Source organism: Solanum verrucosum, unplaced genomic scaffold (genome assembly GCF_900185275.1).
Source record: "Solanum verrucosum unplaced genomic scaffold, falcon-dt-bn FXZP01000252.1, whole genome shotgun sequence".
NCBI lineage: Eukaryota > Viridiplantae > Streptophyta > Magnoliopsida > Solanales > Solanaceae > Solanum > Solanum verrucosum.
Genome location: NW_026019988.1, coordinates 5,550,071 through 5,570,338, shown reverse-complemented (window position 1 = coordinate 5,570,338; position 20,268 = coordinate 5,550,071). Strand labels below are relative to the sequence as shown.

The 20,268-nt window shown below is 33.8% G+C and overlaps 1 protein-coding gene and 2 pseudogenes across 1 annotated transcript; all 3 read right to left on the bottom strand.

The window, feature by feature from the left end:
* Positions 1–731: 731 nt before the first annotated feature.
* LOC125818966 (disease resistance protein RPP13-like) lies at positions 732–8,575 on the bottom strand (annotated as a pseudogene).
* A 730-nt stretch (positions 8,576–9,305) lies between these two features.
* On the bottom strand, positions 9,306–15,940 carry LOC125818965 (disease resistance protein RPH8A-like). The gene is made up of 3 exons (XM_049498472.1): positions 15,058–15,940; positions 9,649–9,878; positions 9,306–9,455 (listed from the first exon to the last, which is right to left on the bottom strand). Exons 1-3 carry the CDS (start codon positions 15,938–15,940, stop codon positions 9,306–9,308), a joined length of 1,263 nt encoding a protein of 420 aa, XP_049354429.1.
* A 535-nt stretch (positions 15,941–16,475) lies between these two features.
* Positions 16,476–17,580, bottom strand: LOC125819107 (disease resistance protein RPP13-like; annotated as a pseudogene).
* Between the last annotated feature and the right edge of the window lie 2,688 nt (positions 17,581–20,268).

Genomic DNA, 20,268 nt, shown 5'->3' with positions numbered 1-20,268 from the left:
AAATTAAGGATGGATATACTATGATCTTATATATGTATGTATATATATATATATATATATAACATATATTATCTGTCGAAAGGATACATGAAGTTATTCTATTTTAATTGATAAAATGAGATTAAGAAAACAAAATATTTCCTACATTTTTATTTGTTAAAGTGATTTTTAGAAGAAAGACAACAATAATAGTGTTCTTTAATAATATTTTAATTAGGAAGACGATGTATTTAAAAAGAAAAATAATAATATATTTATTCAAAAAAGCGAATTTTGTAACTATAGGGGCATTTCTGGACCAAAGTATTGATTGCAAGGGCATTTTTGAACCAAAGTGTTGACAATAATGGCATTTTTAAACCAAACTATAAACGGAGGACATTTTTGTTCCTTTCACATAGTTTAAGGGTATTTTTGACCATTTTCCCTATAAAAGAGGAACAAAAAAAAGTGCTAAATTGTGGACAAGAGAGAGTACGATATACTATTTTTAGCTTCATTTTAACATATAAAGCATTGTCTTAAATGTGGATAAGTAAGAGAACATACAGTAGACCAATTAATTAAAACATCACAAAATCATTTTTGGCAAATACAATAATAAGAAATGAAACACTAAAACCACTCTCATTGACAGCCCTGAAATTAATAACCAATGTGCTTGGCAGAAATACCCCCATCAATACCTCTACGATTATGAAGACATGATATATATATATGCTTGAAAAGCTTCACCACTTATTATAATTCCTCTTCAACAGCTCCACGTCTTTCATTCTCTCAGGAATCTCCTTTAAATTTGCACAGTCATAGATACCAAGACCTTTAATCAGAGGCATTGCACTTGTGCCTAAATGCCATCTTTCTAGCTTCTCAAGGTCACCAAGAATAAGGAACTCTAGTTGACTGAAGTTGTTATCACTGCACATTATTTCTTTTCCTTCATAAGCACTAACCAAATCGAGATTCCTTAGGTTTGGCAACATTCCCAAAATGGGCATCGGATCTTCTGTCAGTACTGAGTTCTCAAGAAGCATCATTGTGATGGAATTTGAAAACAGATGAGGCAGTTTCTCTATTCTACCTCTTAACCACAATTTTTGTAGCTTTTCACAACAATTAACAAATTCAAGGGATGGGAATGGAGATGAGTTACCATACTCACCCGACAATATGAGAGTGCTAAGGTTTTTCAAGCTGCTAATGTTGTTTAGGGAGTAAGATTTTGATGAGATATGAGTGTAAGGTAGTTAAGGAGTTAGTTATTTCACCAAGATGCTCAAGGGTAGTATAGACCTTTTATATTGTTTGTTACAACTAATTCTTCAAGTTAGTTAGTTAGTTTGATTAGAAGTTAGATTCTATAAATAGTACTTTTCAGCATTGTAAAAGTTAGTCTTTGAACTCAAACAATGAGAGTTTCTCTTCTTCTATCTTAGCTCCTTGTTAATGGAGATTTTGTGTTAACTCTGTTTCAGTTCGTTTTACTTCATGGTATCAGAGCCACACACAGTGATTACTGTGATAGGCAATTTCGATCGAGGATTATAGAATCAAGTTACAGATTCACAGATCCATCGGTTCATCAGTCGATCTATAGGTTTTACACAAAGTTTTGGGTAAAATTTGTAGATAATTGGTGAGTGCTTAGCTTCTGCAAACAATTGTTGATCAGCAGTGAATCAGGATGACGAATGGAAGAACATCTGCAGACTCAATTCCAGGCAACAATGGAGAAAACACAGGTGTATCAATGTCGATACCTAATTCTGTAATTGGCCAAGGTATTGACTACAATCATCCTCTTTTTCTTAGTCCTACAGATTTAAGTGGAGTAAATCTTATTTCGTTTCAATTACTTGGAATTGAGAACTACTCTCTATGGAATAGATCGATTACACTAGCATTGTTAGGACGCAATAAACTGGGGTTAATTGATGGAACCTGTAGTAAAGAGATGTTTAGTGAAGAATTGTGGGGACAATGGGAGAGAGTGAATGCTGTAGTACTGTCCTGGTTAATGAACTCAGTGTCGAAGAGTTTACTGAGTGGAATTGCTTTTGCTACAAATGCTTCTCATGTTTGGAGTGATTTAAAAGAAAGATTTGACAGGGTAGATGGTTCGAGAACCTATAGTCTTCATAAAGACATTGTATCACTACAACAGGGGACTGCTTCTGTTTCTGTGTATTACACCAGACTCAAGACCTTGTGGGATGAGTTTGAGGCTGTAGTTCCTTCTCCTGGATGTAATTGTGCTAAGTCGAAGGAGTTTGTAAACCACTTGAGCAGACAGAAATTGTATCAGTTTTTAATGGGGCTTAATGAGTCATATCATCAGGCTAGAAGTCAAATTTTAATGATGAATCCCTTACCAACTGTCAATCATGCTTATGCTATGGTAGTAGGGGATGAGAGTCAAAAGGCAGTGATTTCACACATTAGCAATATGGGGCTGAGTTCTGAGAGTATGGATCCTATGGCCATGTACTCTAAATCATCTGCTGCTGGTTCTACTTCAGGAGTGAATCAAAGATTTAAAAGGAACTCTCTTCTCATTTGTGATTTCTGTAAATGTAAGGGTCATAGTAAAGAATTTTGCTACAAAATTGTGGGGTATCCTCCTGATTTCAAGTCCAAAAGGAAGGTTCAAGGTGGTGTTCCTTCAGGCTACAACAATCCTGGTTCAGGTCAGGCTCATTTTTCTTATGGCTTGAATACTAATGTGCATGAAGCAGGATGGGATCTGAAGTCTGCTACTGCACAAAGTGAGCATGGAAGAGTGGATGGTAATAGCATTTCTAAAGCAGCAAGTCAAGCAGAAATAGATGTGAAACGATTACTGAAGGGTTGTACATTCACAAAGGAACAATATGACCATATTCTTAGAGGTCTCACACAAAACCAAGGCCCTGCAACATCTGAGAGCAATACTACTTTTGCTGCTCACACTGCAGGTAAATCCTTGTTTGTTTCTGAGACTAATGCAGTATGGATTGTAGACTCTGGTGCAACAAACCATATGGTTTCTCAGATGGACATGTTTATAAAAGGTTCTGTGTCAAAATTACAGATTCCTAAAATTGTACATCTGCCTAATGGGGGTACTACTCAGGTTACTCATGTTGGTTCTTGTGCCTTAACAGACAGGAGTGTTATCTCAAATGTATTTTACTTACCTGAATTCAAGTATAACTTGATGTCTGTGAGTAAGTTAACAAAGGAACTTGATTGTTCAGTTACATTCTTCCCTAACTTCTGTGTTCTTCAGGAGCTTTACAATGGGAAGGTGAGAGTGGTTGGTAAAGAAGCAGGGTGTCTGTATACACAAAGTTCTGGAGGTGATGAAAAGAATACTGCATTGACAGTAGCACAAGTCCCATCTGATATGGAATTGTGGCATCAAAGGCTTGGACATGTGTCATCTGTAGTACTAGCTAAGATGTTTGATTTGAATATCAATAGTATGTGTAAAGTTTCCAAATGTTTAGTATGTCCCTATGCAAAACAGACTCGACTTCCTTTTCCATCTAGTAGTATCAAAAGTTGTACTAGCTTTGATTTGATTCATGTTGATCTTTGGGGTCCATACAATACAGCTACATTTGATGGCAATAAGTACTTTCTTACCATTGTTGATGATTTTTCCAGAATGACTTGGCTCTTCTTACTTAAACACAAGTTTGATGTATGTGTAGCATTAAAGATTTTTTTGCAGTATGTTAAGAATCAATTTGCTACACAAGTCAAGGTGATCAGATCTGACAATGGTACTGAGTTTGTAAACTCAGTTTGTACTACAATGTTTCAAGAGTTGGGTATTATTCATCAAAGGTCTTGTTCTTATACCCCTCAGCAAAATGGGGTAGCTGAGAGGAAACATAGACACTTACTAGAAGTGACAAGGGCATTGAGGTTTCAGGGTAAAATTCCATTGAAGTATTGGGGGCATTGTGTTCTAGCTGCAGCATATCTCATTAATAGAGTTCCTAGTAGTGTTCTGAATTATCAAAGTCCCTATGAAAGATTATATGGAAGTAAACCTAGATTGACACACTTGAGAACTATTGGATGTCTGTGTCTTTCCAAAAATCTAGTTGAACATGACAAAATGATGCCCAGATCTAAGTCTGCAGTTCATATGGGGTATTCAGAGACACAAAAAGGTTATGTTTTATTTGATCTTACTGCTAAATCATTCTTTGTTAGCAGAGATGTTATATTTAGAGAAGATATATTCCCTTTCTCACAGATCAAGATGTCTGAAAAACATTCCTTGTTTCCAAATCCACTGTCAGATTCAGCTGCTCTATTTGATACCTCCACTACTCAATTTTTCCAAACACCTAGTTCTATCAATGATGAACTATCTTGTCTTGAAGGCTCATCTGTGCTACCAGATGTTGAGATTGTTTCTTCAGATGTTTCTGATTCAGTTGGGGAACCAGTTCCAGCAGTCACAGATGCTGTTATACCAGCTGATCCCAGAAGATCTACCAGAACTAAAAATACTCCTACATGGCTCAAAGATTTTGTTTCCTCCAAATTGCATTCCAAAGTGCAGTATCCTGTGTGCAATTATATCAGTTATGGTCATCTTTCTCCTACTTATCAATCATACATTGCTGCTACATCCTCAGTTAGAGAACCTACCACCTATTCAGAGGCTGTGACAGACACTAGGTGGGTAGATGCTATGCAAACTGAGATTCAAGCCCTTGAAGATAATAAGACTTGGGAGATAACTGAGCTACCACCAGGAAAGAAACCTATTGGTTGTCGGTGGGTTTACAAGATTAAATACAAGTCCACAGGAGAGATAGAAAGGTTTAAAGCAAGGCTAGTTGCTAAGGGATATAGTCAACTGGAAGGTATCGACTATCAAGAAACTTTTTCCCCTGTTGTGAAGATGGTGACTGTGAGGACAGTGGTGTCTTTAGCTGCTTCAAGACATTGGCACATTCATCAAATGGATGTGTTCAATGCCTTCTTGCAGGGTGATCTTGATGATGAGATTTATATGAAGCTCCCTCAAGGCTTTGTTAGTCAAGGGGAGAAAGTATGCAAACTAACAAAGTCATTATATGGGCTCAAACAGGCTCCAAGGCAGTGGAACCATAAGCTGACTGAAGCTCTTACTACTCTTAACTTCAAACAAAGTCAATATGATCATTCCTTATTTGTCAATAAATCAGAAGCAGGCATTGTTGTGGTGTTAGTATATGTGGATGATATGATGATTACTGGCAGCAGCTTGAAGTTAATAGAGAAGACAAAACTGGAATTGCAGCAGGCTTTTAAAATGAAGGACTTAGGTGAATTGAAATATTTTCTGGGCATTGAGTTCACTAGGTCAGCAGAAGGGATATTGATGCATCAAAGAAAGTATGCTTTGGAACTTATAGCTGAGGTTGGGATGTCAGCAGCTAAGCCTGCAGGTACTCCTATTGATGTTAATGTTAAACTAACCTCAAAACTATATGATGAACATGAGAAAAGTCATGGAGCTCCTGAAGATCCTCTAGTAGATCAGACAATGTATCAAAGATTAATTGGAAAACTGTTGTATCTGAACATGACAAGACCAGACTTGTCTTTCAGCACACAGAACCTAAGTCAGTTCCTACAACAGCCAAAGAAATCTCACATGGATGCAGCCTTAAGAGTAGTGAGATATTTGAAAAAACAGCCTGGGCAGGGGTTATTGTTTCCTAGCTCTTCTGATGAAGTAGTCACTGCATTTTGTGATGCAGATTGGGCATCTTGTCCACTTACCAGAAGATCAGTAACAGGATATGTGGTTAAGGTAGGGAACTCTTTGGTGTCATGGAAGGCAAAGAAGCAGACTATAGTTTCCAAGAGCTCAGCTGAAGCTGAATATAGGAGTCTTGCCTCCACTGTGTCAGAGTTAATTTGGTTACTTGGATTACTTAGAGAAATAGAAGTTGACGTGCAGCTACCAGTTCAAGTGTATAGTGATAGTAAAGCTGCCATACAGATTGCTGCAAATCCGGTATATCATGAGAGGACAAAACATATTGAAATCGATTGTCATTTTATAAGGGAAAGATTACAACAAGGTTTGATCAAAGTTAACTACCTTCCTACACAAGAGCAGCCTGCAGATGTATTGACAAAAGGGCTATCAAAGTATCAACACGAATATCTCTTATCCAAGTTAGGTGTCTTAAATATTTTTTGCCCCACCTAACTTGAAGGGGAGTGATGAGATATGAGTGTAAGGTAGTTAAGGAGTTAGTTATTTCACCAAGATGCTCAAGGGTAGTATAGACCTTTTATATTGTTTGTTACAACTAATTCTTCAAGTTAGTTAGTTAGTTTGATTAGAAGTTAGATTCTATAAATAGTACTTTTCAGCATTGTAAAAGTTAGTCTTTGAACTCAAACAATGAGAGTTTCTCTTCTTCTATCTTAGCTCCTTGTTAATGGAGATTTTGTGTTAACTCTGTTTCAGTTCGTTTTACTTCAGATTTCTTAATATCATCCATGCTTAATTCTCGAAGATTGACTAAATCAACTGGGTCAACATCTTTCCACTGATCACAACAGATGTTTTGAACAACTTGAAGACTAGTGAGTTTGCTTATATGTACCATAGGTTTTGTATGCCGAGCAACTATATGTCTTAGATTTATCAGGTCAGCTGTCTCGCGGGGTAGTTTGCAAGAGTATGCCCCCTCATTGACAACAAGTGTCTGTAGATTCTTGAGGTTGCCAATGGAAGAGGGAACATCACGGATACCTCTCAAGCTTAACAACTTGAGGTGGTACAAACTTCCTATGGCATCAGGTACGTCTATAGACATATTCCCAACATTCATATCCAAGTACAACACATATAGATGTTGGAACACACTCCTGAAGTTTATAAGACTCATCTTACGAAAATCTGGATTGAAGAATATAATTGACCTCAACTTTAAGTTAGAAAGATCAAGTGAGAGGTACCTTTCTCCTTGACTATGAATCACATGTCTGATACATAGAGAGGATATGGAGTGACTTTTTGGATCATAAATGTCAAAGAAGTTTACCTCCAATGCCTTTTGTATCGCAAGATCATGGAGTAAATCATGAACCCTACATTCAGTAACTCTTTCCCAAAATGTATAAGCCACTTGAACCAAGCTTCGTCTTATCAGTTCATTCAAGAAGCCTTCAGCGACATCCTCCATTCTTTCTTCTCCTCTGGGTATGAAACCCTTCGCCATCCACAACCGTATTATGTTATCTGCCCCGACCACTTTATCTTCTGGAAAAATACCAAAGTAGAGAAAACACTGCTTGAGCGCAGTTGACAAATCATTGTAGCTTAAGGATAGTATGTTAGAGATTTCAATAGATTTATCTTCTTTAATATTCTTCCAAAGGTGATCTTTCACCTTTTGCCATTCGTTTAGCCCCTTTTTATGGGAAAGTAGTCCGCTCAATACAACAATTGCAAGAGGTAAGCCTCTACACTTTTCCACCATATCCTTAGCTAGACTTTCCATTTCTGGAACCATTGATCGAACATCAAGTAGTTTCCTACGAAAGAGATCCCAACTTTCTTCTTGACTTAAGAAACGAAGTTTATGAACAAAACCTCTGTTGTCTGCTCTTTTAGCAACATCCTCTTTGCGCGTGGTAATAATGACTCTGCTGCCATTCTTGCCACCCGGGAATGCTCTTTCCAAACTCTCCCATGCTTCTCTCTGCCATACATCATCAACCGCCACAAGGTATTTGCGATCTTTCAATAGATCACGAAGGTAAATTTCTAAATCTCTTTCTGTCATCCTTTCCAACAAATCTAGAGTTTCCTTGGTGCAACCTTGGATGGATTTTATGATATTCCTAAGAAGATCCATTGTGTTGTAATCTTAAGAAACACATATCCAAGCGCGTGTAGGGAAGCTAGAGACTATATCAGGACTGTTGTAAAGTTTTCTCGCAAGAGTGGTCTTGCCTAATCCCCCCATGCCATAAATGGAGAGGACGCTTCGACGAGGCTCTGCTTTGAGAAGTTCAGCTAGCAATTTTTGTACAACATCCTGAAGTCCAACAAAAATGTAATCCTGGTCATCCACATATGAGGTAGTTCTCCTCAATGTTGTAACCTGATTACTTGTTCCTTCTCCTGCATTACTATTGATATTTGTAATACCATAAGTCTCTCGTTTGCGAGTGATATCTATGATTCGCTGCTTGAGTGATTGAATCTCCTCGGCGACATTGTAGAATTTCTTCTCCTTCCTATATATGCAAACGCAAGTCTTGACACGACTAGCAAATTCATCAACATCACCTTTACCAGCCTCGAAGCTGTAAGTCTCGAGTATAGCAACAGCGTCATTAGCAATAGTGTTGATCTCAAACACCCATTGTTGAACTCTATGATCTCCACTTTGCTTTAGTTCTGCATCTTTGAGGAAAGACTGTATGAAGAGTAGCTCATTTCTCAGCCATATAACTTCATCTCTCAGATTTGATATCAGGGAAACTTGTTGAATGAGGAAATCACCCAATTTTTGAACTGCAAATGACAGAAAGGCATCAGCCATCTTCAGGAGTGTTGATTTTTATCTGGAAAAGAGGAATAACTAGTTTTGATTGAAAAAAAGAGGAGGCTGTATATTGGAATAAGAGATATACACTCAGAAGCAGTAGAGATAAATAGTGTGTTCAAAGGGTCCACTTGTCTGATTGTTGAAATATGTATTAAAGCTCAACAACCATTACACAACTTGTGGGAAAATATCTACGGAGAAAAGTCTAAAAGTAATAATTATATGTATTGTCAACAAGAGAAATTAGAGCAATGAAAGTGATATTTGGCATCTTTGACTGGGCAAGAGAAAATCAAAGTGTTCCATTTTCAAAAATTAGAGCAATGAAAGTGAAATGTGCCCTATTTTGTGGTGTGGTCCTTCCCAGAACTTTGTTAGTGCTGAATATTGTGTGTACTTTGACTTTCTTTTTATCACATCGCTCAACAATGAAAGTACCACCCAAATTTAGTTCCTTTTAAGGTTAGATCATGTTAGGTGAAAAAGGCATGTAATTAAATTTGAGTCAGAAAATTAGACTTCTAATGATTGGATTATTTTGGTATACGTTGCTATGTAATTATGATTCTTTGAGGTCGTTAAAATGATTTTAAAGTTGTTTTTTGGAATTAAAATGTGATTTAGTATGAATGTCATCCTTTAATATTCGGATTCTGCAGCAACCAAGGCTTTAAGCGTGTTTATCTTGGATTCGGAGAAAATGAACCTCTGATGGATCCATCCTTCCATTTTCGGCTAGACAACAGGGGAAACCAGAGGACCATCAAATGGTGATGGCATTAGTGAATCCTTAGCAAAGTATGGAGGAGATAATGTTGATTTTGGATCTCGAGTTAACCTAGCCCAATCCCTCAAGAAGAAGTAAGCGTTGCACGCGTCTCCCACCTATTAGGAGAGAAATAACAATATGTCATGTGAAAAGTAATAGTTGTAAATGTTGAAGGACGATAAATCAGAAGCAAAAGTAAAAGATATTCTAAAATAAAAACATAATGTTTCATATGATTTGATCAAATGACCTATATATTCGAAAACTAATATAAAAAATACATGACAAACTCTAACACTATGCATGCACCTTGTGCAACATGCAAAAACTAAGAGCGATTCCTCCACACTCGAAATGGCTTAATTGTGCAAGAGTTAAGGGACCAAATGTTGATGACGACGAATCCCTACAAGATAAACCTTGTAGGAATGTCAAATCAGGGTGATTAATAACTTTGTCCATGGAAGAGTTGATTTCGACTTCAAAGAACTCAGCACCATGATCATCACACTGGATAGTAGCATTGTTTTTTAGACTTCCTGCCCATGGATAGTAAAATGTAAGAGTTTTTGACAAAGAAATTGTTAGAAATTTAGATAATTGGTGTTTTGGGATGGTAGCCACTTGATGTTTTGGGTAGAAAAAACAAAGGGCACATAAATGTTACCAAAAAATTGATCAAGAAGGGAAAGATTGTGCCATCTTTTAGTATATGGGGTGGGAGAAAAAGGTTTGATAATCTTCTTTGAAATAGTTGATATCATTTTTTTTAATGGTAAGTCCAATTAACTCTATAGTATATATATTGAATAATACATTGATATTAGATGTGCTAGTCAAAGTACAACTACTAGTTGCACATGGGAATTTAAGGCAAAAACAATGACAGGTATGTATATATTGGGAATATCACAAATTATAGAAGTCATGTACTACACCTATCTATTCGTCAATAATTTATATAACATTCAATGCGAAGAAATTCTTGTTTAGTCAGGACGTTGTTTTCGTTTGTTATTATACTTTTTTGAAATTTCTTGTTTTGATTTGATTATAAGTTATATTTGGATATACTATCTAAAATTGCAATATCTTATGAGGGTCAAATACCTCTAATCTCTACTATAAGTGTCAAAGAACAATAAAAAGAATCCTCAATAAAAGCAAAAAAGACCATCTTGATCAATGATAAACAAGATAAGATCATATCGAGGTTCTAATTGTACAACTTTGATATAATGGCTCAAACTGAAAAGTGTTACACTCCCTTGAAATAAGTATATGTACATCATACCTCCTACGATTGTTGCAAAAATTCCGAGTGAATCTGAAATAATTAAGTATTGCAGCCTCATTCTAACTAGGCTCCAAAATCAAATAACGAATTAAATTAGACCGGTCCACCAAACCGAAATTACTACTCCCTCTATTCCATATTAAGAGAATTTTTGGACCTTTTTCATTGTATGAAATGTTGGTGAAATTATATATTACAAATCACAATTGAAAATTGAAAATTGAAAATTAACTGAAACACAAATTGTAATTCGACAAACTCTAGACAAGAATTGAGTAAAATAATATGAGATTGAATGAAGAACTAATGGTCATGGCAACCACGTCCATTGAGCATTGAATCCAAATGGAGTAATTAGGGACACATGCCTCCAACGTTTTAATGCAGCAATGCGAAGATGCATATGTTAAATTTATACTAATAAAATGCCACACTAACACAAAATAATATGAATTTCTTTTCATATTTGCGCAAAATAATATGCATATTATTCAAAATTGAAGATAAATGTTCAATTGAGATATTTAATTTAGTGGGGATAAATTTTCCTAATATAGACGCAAAAACATTTAGCGACAATAGACAATCGATTTAATTTCCTTACCACAAAAAATACCATCAATATAAATTTCTCAAGGTTGTTGTCTCCTATATTCAGACTAGTCTTTGGAAACGTGCGCTGCACGTTAGCCTCCTACTGTTATAAATTTTGTGCATATTTAAAAAGTTTTAAGTTATAAAATAAAAATGCTAAAATCAAGGTATCTAAATTTATTCATTAAGAAATTCATAATAGTGGGACGATGTAATAGCCTCTAATAGCATGAATATATTAATGAAATCTTGAATCCTCATAAATGCATGTAAAAAATTCAAAATTACAAGAAAACATGAAGAAATACATATATTTTACAAAACCTGCAAATAGAGCACAGCTAGGATGGTTTGTTTAGATTTAGAAATACTTTATCAGATTAAATAAAATATAAAATCAACTTGCACTACCTAATCAAATATTATATTCCACTTTTCTCAGCCAAGCCAGGTATTTACTTAGAGATGTCGCTTCAAAGATTTTATTCTCGTAGTCTCAAATAATTAAAGAAATAAATACAAAAAATATTAAATGAGATTAAAATTTTAACACCACAGAAAAAAAGAGAGGATACATTCTACTTCACTAAAATTACAATACCTCTATATTCTATAATCCAGATTAATTAACAATTAAATGGTTAATTATGATACACTACAAGAATTATACATACAAATAAGACATAATTTAAAATCAACAATTTCTCCTTATACTTTTCATGCCTTGACAATCACAAAGTCATCAGGAGTTGAAAAGTATTTACCAAACAATAATTTTTTTAACTCCTATCTTATCGATCGATCTTTTATGTCTGAAGTACTTCGTCCATGCACAGAAGGTTGTACAAATCTGTTATATCCGATACCTGTTATTATGTTAAAATAAAAATATGAGCACGGTTATAAAACAAAGGGAAGTTTGCAATTTGTCAATTAGAAAGGAGAAGCAACCACATAATAATATGTATTGAATTATATGATTAGTTAGCTGCACTATGTGTACCTTCACATGATAATATGATGGTAAAAGTTAATTGCTTCTTCGTGGTGTTCAATAAAAAAAGTCCAGATTTATTTTATTTAAACTTGTCACAAGTAATATATAGCATGTGAAAAAGATGGTTAATTACCTCTCCTTCATTGAACCAAATGTGCAATTTGAGCTTTATGGCGAAGAAACTGCTTAACAGTAAGCCTGTTGCATTTGACAATGGATATATATCATGAAAAAGGAACAGAAGAAGACATCCTTAAAACCAATTAACAACAAATGGGCAAAACAAATCCCCACCAAAATATAAGAAGCTACTTTCCATATAAAAAGAGACTAAAAAAAAGAAGTTGAACAGTCTCTTTGTAACTGCTCTACTTTAGCATTATTATGAGATTGTGTAATAAACTTTTCATTTTCTCCAAGTGTTTGATTATTTGAACTCAGACGTGTTACTAATGAATAATAAACATAAATATTAATATGCTTATTAGTATAATATGATATCATTTAATATTTAATTAGTTAAATACTTTATAACATTTTAATTTAGTGTAGGGGTAAAATGGTAATCCAACTTTGCACTTTGGAGCTTCCCACTTTTAGTATTATATGATTAGCAAACCAGAAATAATAAAAGATGAAAAGAAAAAGCAATCCGAGTCCACAGAACCCATTGTGTGTCCTTTAAGAAATTTAATCCCCTCAAGTACCCGAGGTTGCAGATTAATTCCTCTCAAGATAAAACGGTTGAACCATTAAAGAAGTAGTGGTACCTCAAACTTCAATAATTTCAACGAACTCAAAATGACAGCAACGAATTACACACACAGACACGATCGATCGATTTTGTTTTGTAAGAAATGTATGCAAAAGAAGGGAAGAATTCAATCCAGAAAAATGAGAGAAAGACTCTCTATTTATAGCCAACAAAGGGTATAAATCTTAGGAAAGAAGACAATCTTTCATAAAGGTCACAACACTTTGGAAAAGGCACAACCTTTCCAACGGTCACAACCCTTTAGGAAAGACACAACCTTTCATAAAGGTCACAACCTTTCGGCAAAGTCACAACCCTTCATTTCCTGTTCACACCTTTAAAACCCAACAAAAAATTGATCATCTCGCTGACTTAAGAGTGATTTTCTCTTTTATTTTATCTTTTTTTTCTCGCTACTTATGAGCGATTTGCTCTCTATTTTTTTCCCAAATATCGCTCCACACCAAACTCAACTTCTTTTATTATATGTCCTCATAGTAATCCCGTCATTAATTTTCATTTAGATAACGATAAAAAAATTTCTATAAATATAGAAAACATTTTTATTTATTAATATTTTTTATAAATTGAAGTATGATAAACATTTTCTAATGAAAATATCATTATTAGGAAAAGAACATATTTTAAAAAAGAGATATAATATATTTAATTGTCTCAAAAATGTCCTTACCGTTAATATTTTTTATTTAAAAATGTCCTTGAACTATGCGAAAGGAACAAAAGAACCCTCCGTTTGTAGTTTGATCCAAAAATACTCTTGTTGTCAATACTTTGGTCCAAAAATGTCCTTATTTTTTAATGGGTCAAAAATGCTCAATTTTCCAAATAAATATATTATTATTTTTCACACATTCTTTTTCTAATAATTTTTAAAAAAATAGCAAATGTTTATCTTACTTCAATTCAGAAAAAAATAAAAAATGAGAATATTTCTTATTTTATTATCATTATTTTTTTTTATCGTTATATAAATATAAATTAATGATGGATATACTATGATCTTATATATATGACATATATTATCTGTCGAATTCTATTTTAATTGCTAAAATGAGATTAAGAAGAAAATAAAATATTGCCTACATTTTCATTAATTTGTTAAAGTGATTTTAAGAAGAAAGAAAACAAGAATAGTGTTCTTCAATAATATTTTAATTAGGAAGAAGATGTGTTTAAAAAGAAAAAAATAATATATTTATTCGAAAAAGAGTATTTTGACCCATTTTGTAACTATAGGGGCATTTCTGGACCAAAGTATTGACTGCAAGGGTATTTTTGAACCAAAACATTGACAGTAAAGACATTTTTAAGTCAAACTATAAACGGATGATACTTTTATTTCTTTCACATAGTTTAAGGACATTGGAAAAAAAAATTAGTAAATTGTGGACAAGAGAGAGTACCCATATACTATTTTTAATTTCATTTTTTTAACATATAAAGCATTGTCTTAAATGTGGATAAGTAAGAGAACATACAGTAGACCAATTATGTTCAAAGCAAAAAGCTTAAAACAATAAGAAACCAAACATTAAAACCACTCACATTGACAGCCAAGGATGAGGAATTAGTGGCTGTAAATTTGCATTTTTGTCAACTAAATTGGAAGAGAGATCGTGCATAAATGTACTCATGGTCTTCCTCTAGCCATCAAGACCACAGGTGGGATGTTATCATCAAAACCACATTCACTCGGGGATATGTGAAAACTAATTTCGAGAGAAATTGGTATCGGATAGTGAAAGAAATATCTCTGTAATGGCTTCTTTGCAAACTAATTAGCTATGATGCTCAGCTAAAGAAGTGTATGTTATGCTTCTCAATCTATCCAGATGACCATGAAATTGAAGTCCGTGGCGATGGCACAGAAACTGCAACAGATGTAGCTTTTAGTCAATTAATTAAAACAATAATGTTCAAACCAACTACACTCACTCAAAAAGCTTAAAACAATAATAAGAAATCAAACACTACAACCACTCTCATTGACAGCCCTGAAATAAATAACCAATGTCTTCAAGTGCTTGGCCCATCAATCCGTATAATAATAATTACTCTTCAACAGTTCCACGTATTTCATTCTCTCAGGAATCTCCTTTAAATTTGGACAGTCATGGACACCAAGACCTTTAATCAGAGGCATGGCATTTGTGCCTAAATCCCATCTTTCTAGCTTCTCAAGTTTACGAAGAATAAGGAACTCTAGTTGACTGAAGCTGTTATCACAACACATTATTTCTTTTCCTTCATAAGCTCTAAGCAAATCGAGATTCCTTAGGTTTGGCAACATTCCCAAAATAGGCATCGGATCTTCTGTCAGTACTGAGAAATTCAGAACCATCATTGTGATGGAATTGGGAAACAGATGATCAGGCAGTTTCTCCATTCTCCCATATAACCTCAATATCTGGAGCTTTTCACAACAATTAACAAATTCAAGGTCTGGGAATGATTCACCACTTCCACAAAACAATCTGAGAGAGCTAAGGTTTTCCAAGCTCCTAATGTTGGTTAGGGAGTAAGATTTCTTAATATCATCCATGCTTAATTCTCGAAGATTGACTAAATCAACAGGATCAACATCTTTCCATTGATCACAACCAACACCTTTAAGAACTTGAAGACTAGTGAGGTTGCTTATATGTACCAGAGGTTTTGAATAGTACGGAGCAAGTAAATGTCTTAAATTTATCAGGTCAGCTGTCTCGCGGGGTAGTTTGCAAGTGTATCCGTCCACATTGACAACAAGTGTCTGTAGATTCTTGAGGTTGCCAATGGAAGAGGGAACATCACGGATACCTTTCAAGCTTAAGAACTTGAGGTGGTACAAACTTCCAATGGCATCAGGTACAAATACTACAGACAAATTCCCAGCAGGTATACCCAAGTACAACACATATAAATGTTGGAACACACTCCTGAAGTTTATATGACTCATCTTACGTAAATCGGGATCGAAGAACATAATTGACCTCAACTTTAAGTTAGAAAGATCAAGTGAGAGGTACCTTTCTCCTTGACTGTGAATGCCATGTCTGATACATAAAGAGGATATGGAGTGGCTTCTTGGATCATAAATGTCAAAGAAGTTTACCTCCAATGCCTTTTGTATCGCAAGATCATGGAGTAAATCATGAACCCTACATTCAGTAACTCTTTCACAAAATGTATTAGCCACTTGAACCAAGCTTCGTCTTATCAGTTCATTCAAGAAGCCTTCATTCTTTCTTCTCCTCTGGGTATGAAACCCTCCGCCATCCACAACCGTATTATGTTATCAGCCCTGACCACTCGATCTTCTGGAAAAATACCAAAGTAGAGAAAACACTGCTTGAGCGCAGTTGACAAATCATTGTAGCTTAATGATAGTATGTTGGAGATTTCAATATATTTATCTTCTTTAATGTTCTTCCAAAGGTGATCTTTCACCTTTTGCCATTCGTTTAGCCCCTTTTTATGCGAAAGTAGTCCGCTCAATACAACAATTGCAAGAGGTAAGCCTCTACACTTTTCCACCATATCCTTAGCTAGACTTTCCATTTCTGGAACCATTGCTCGAACATCAAGTAGTTTCCTACAAAAGAGATCCCAGCTTTCTTCTTGGCTTAGGAAACGAAGTTTATGAACAAAACCTCTTTCGTCTTCTCTTTCAGCGACATCCTCTTTGCGCGTGGTAATAATGACTCTGCTGCCATTCTTGCTATCCGGGAATGCTCTTTTCAAACTCTCCCATGCTTCTTTCTGCCATACATCATCAACCACCACAAGGTATTTGCGTTGTTTTAATAGATCACGAAGATAAATTTCTAGATCTCCTTCTGTCATCCTTTCCAACAAATCTAGAGTTTCCTTGGTGCGACCTTGGACGGATTTTATGATATTCCTAAGAAGATCCATGGTGTTGTACTCTTGCGAAACACATATCCAAGCGCGTGTATGGAAGCTATTGAGTATATCAGGACTGGTGTAGAGGTTTCTCGCAAGAGTGGTCTTGCCTAAACCACCCATTCCATAAATGGAGAATACGCTTCGACGAGGCTCTGCTTTGAGAAGTTCAGCTAGCAATTTTTGTACAACATCCTGAAGTCCAACAAAAATGTAATCCTGGTCATCCACATATGAGGTAGTTCTCCTCAATGTTCTAACCTGATTACTTGGCCCTTCTCCTGAATTAGTACTATTGATATTTGTAATACCATAAGTCTCTCGTTTGCGAGAGATATCCATGATTCGTTGCTTGAGCGATTGGATCTCCTTGGCAACATTGTAGAATTTCTTCTCCTTCCTACATATGCAAGCGCAAGCCTTGAGACGAGTAGCACCTTTACCAGCCTCAAAGGTGTAAGTCTCGAGTATAGCAACAGCATCATTAGCAATAGAGTTGATCTCAAACACCCATTGTTGAACTCTTTGATCTCCGCTTTGCTTTTGTTCTGCATCTCTGAGGAAAGACTGTATGAAGAGTAGCTCATTTCTCAGCCATGTAACTTCATCTCTCAGAATTGTAAGCAGGGAAATTTGTTGAATGAGGAAATCACCCAATTTTTGAACTGCAAATGACACAAAGGCATCAGCCATCTTTAGGAATAACTAGTTTTGATTGAAAAAAAGAGGAGGCTGTATGTATATTGGAAAATGGGTGATACACATAAAAGTAAGACCTCAAATTAATAATTTGTTGAAAGGGTCCACTTATCACGTATGTGATTTAAGATTAGAAAAAAACGAAACATGACCATGTGGTTTCTGAATAAAGAATTACCATTGGATAAAAGGACAAAGATGTATTAAAGCTTTTTGAAATTTTCCACTAAACAAAAGGTAATTTTTTTTAATTAAAGCATCTTCAACAACCATTATACAACTTGGGGAAAAACACATATAGAGAAAAGTCTTAAAAAAAGAAAGCAACTTCAACAATCACTGCACAACTTGTGGAAGATATGTATTGAGAAAAGATTAAAAAAATTGAAGCATCTTCAACAATCATTACACAACTTGTGGAAAAAAAATATTTGTTTTTATTTGTTCATAATAATTATTTTATTTTTTTTCTCTTTGCTTGTTACAATGATATTAGTATCCGTGCCCGTCTGATGCGCGGTTTCATTATGTTAACTTATGACTGTGATTTTATTTGGTTAAATACATCAGGACATATTGAGTTCAAAAATATCTAATTATCATTTTATTTTTCTATATAATATATTCAATTACAAAATTATTATTAAATTTAAAGAAAATAAATTTTAAATACACTCATCAAATATAATTTTTTAAACTAATTTTTATCTCATAGTTTCCTTTTAGTTTGTACCAAAAAGACTTTATGAATTTTGTAGCAATTGTGTCATATATTTTAGATAGAACAAAGTGAGAAAACAGCCCGCTATACAATAAATGCTAAAAAAATAATTATCGATGTTTAACAAACTTTTTTAAAAAAAAAAGTAAATTGTATATATCAAGCAACTATAATCAGATAAATTCTTCTCAAATAAACAAATATTTCATAGGTCCTCATTAACGTGTTTAGAATGAGTGCACAACGTAATGCTTTGATCCAAGAAGCAACAATAACATGCATATCAAATTCAGAAATTGTTACTTTAATTCAATTTATGTATACGCTTGTAACATCCGAGTCAAATAAAGCATCATGTAATAAATCAAAATTGAATGTTCTAAGAGTAAAGTTAAGCACATAATAATCGCAATAACTTATATTAGTCCATTTAAATATTTGTATAGTTGAATCTATTAGGATTGAAATATGTTTATCTCTTAAATCCTCAACAAAATTTCATCTGTCTTCTCAAATGAGAAATAATTTGTTATTTTTTGAACAACAAAAAAAATATTCATCTTATCTCCATTTTAAGAATACATAATTTTAAATTTTGTATTAAAGCCTTTTTGAAATTTTCCACTAAACAAAAGGTAAATTTTTTTAATTAAAGCATCTTCAACAACCATTATACAACTTGGGGAAAAACACATATAGAGAAAAGTCTTAAAAAAATAAAGCAACTTCAACAATCACTGCACAACTTGTGGAAAATATATATTGAGAAAAGATTAAAAAAATTGAAGCATCTTCAATAATCATTACACAACTTGTGGAAAAAAAATATTTGTTTTTATTTGTTCATAATAATTTTTTTTCTCTATTTGCTTGTTACAATGAAATTAGTATTCGTGCCCGTGCGATGTACAATTTTACTATGTTAACTTCTGACTATGATTTTATTTGGTTAAATACATTAGGACATATTGAGTTCAAAAATATCTAATTATCATCTTATTTTTCTATACAATATATTCAATTACAAAATTATTATTAAATTTTAAATGCACTCATCAAATATAATTTTTGAAACTAATTTTTATGTCATAGTTTCCTTTTAGTTTGTACCAAAAAAACTTTATGAGTTTTGTAGCAATTGTGTCATATATTGTAGATAGAAAATCTTTTATAGCAATTACATAGTAACAAAGTGAGAAAACAGCCCACTATACGATAAATGCTAAAAAAATATTTATAGATGTTTAACAAACTTTTTAAAAAAAAAAAGTAAATTGTATATATCAAGCAACTATAATCAGATAAATTCTTCTCAAATAAACAAATGGTTAATAGATCCTCACTAACGTGTTTAGAATGAGTGCACAACGTAACGCTTTGATCCAAGAAGCAACAATAACATGCATATCAAATTCAGAAATTGTTACTTCAATTCAATTTATGTATAAGCTCGTAACATCCGAGTCAAAAAAAGCATCATGTAACAAATCAAAATTGAATGTTCTAAGAATAAAGTTAAGCACATAATAATCGCAATAACTTATATTAGTCCATTTAAATATTTGTGTAGTTGAATCTATTAGGATTGAAATATGTTTATCTCTTAAATCCTCAACAAAATTTCATATGTCTTCTCAAATGAGAAATAATTTGGTTTTTTTTTTAACAACAAAAGAAATATTCATCTTATCTCCATTTTAAGAATACATAATTTTAAATTTTGTATGTGAATCTGGATCAATTCAACTTCAAACAAGTCTTATCCTTCAATTTTTTATGCATTTTTTCCTTATTTTTATTTTCAACATTAGCAATTAGCAATTATTTAATTGGTTACTAACATTTAAAAACTGAAAAAAATTAAAAAAAATTATGCTTTTTGTTATTTTGGTTGCAACGATGTATATATCGCTGAAGGAATGGATCTTCATGTCAATTCAAATTTCGTTCAAATTTAAATT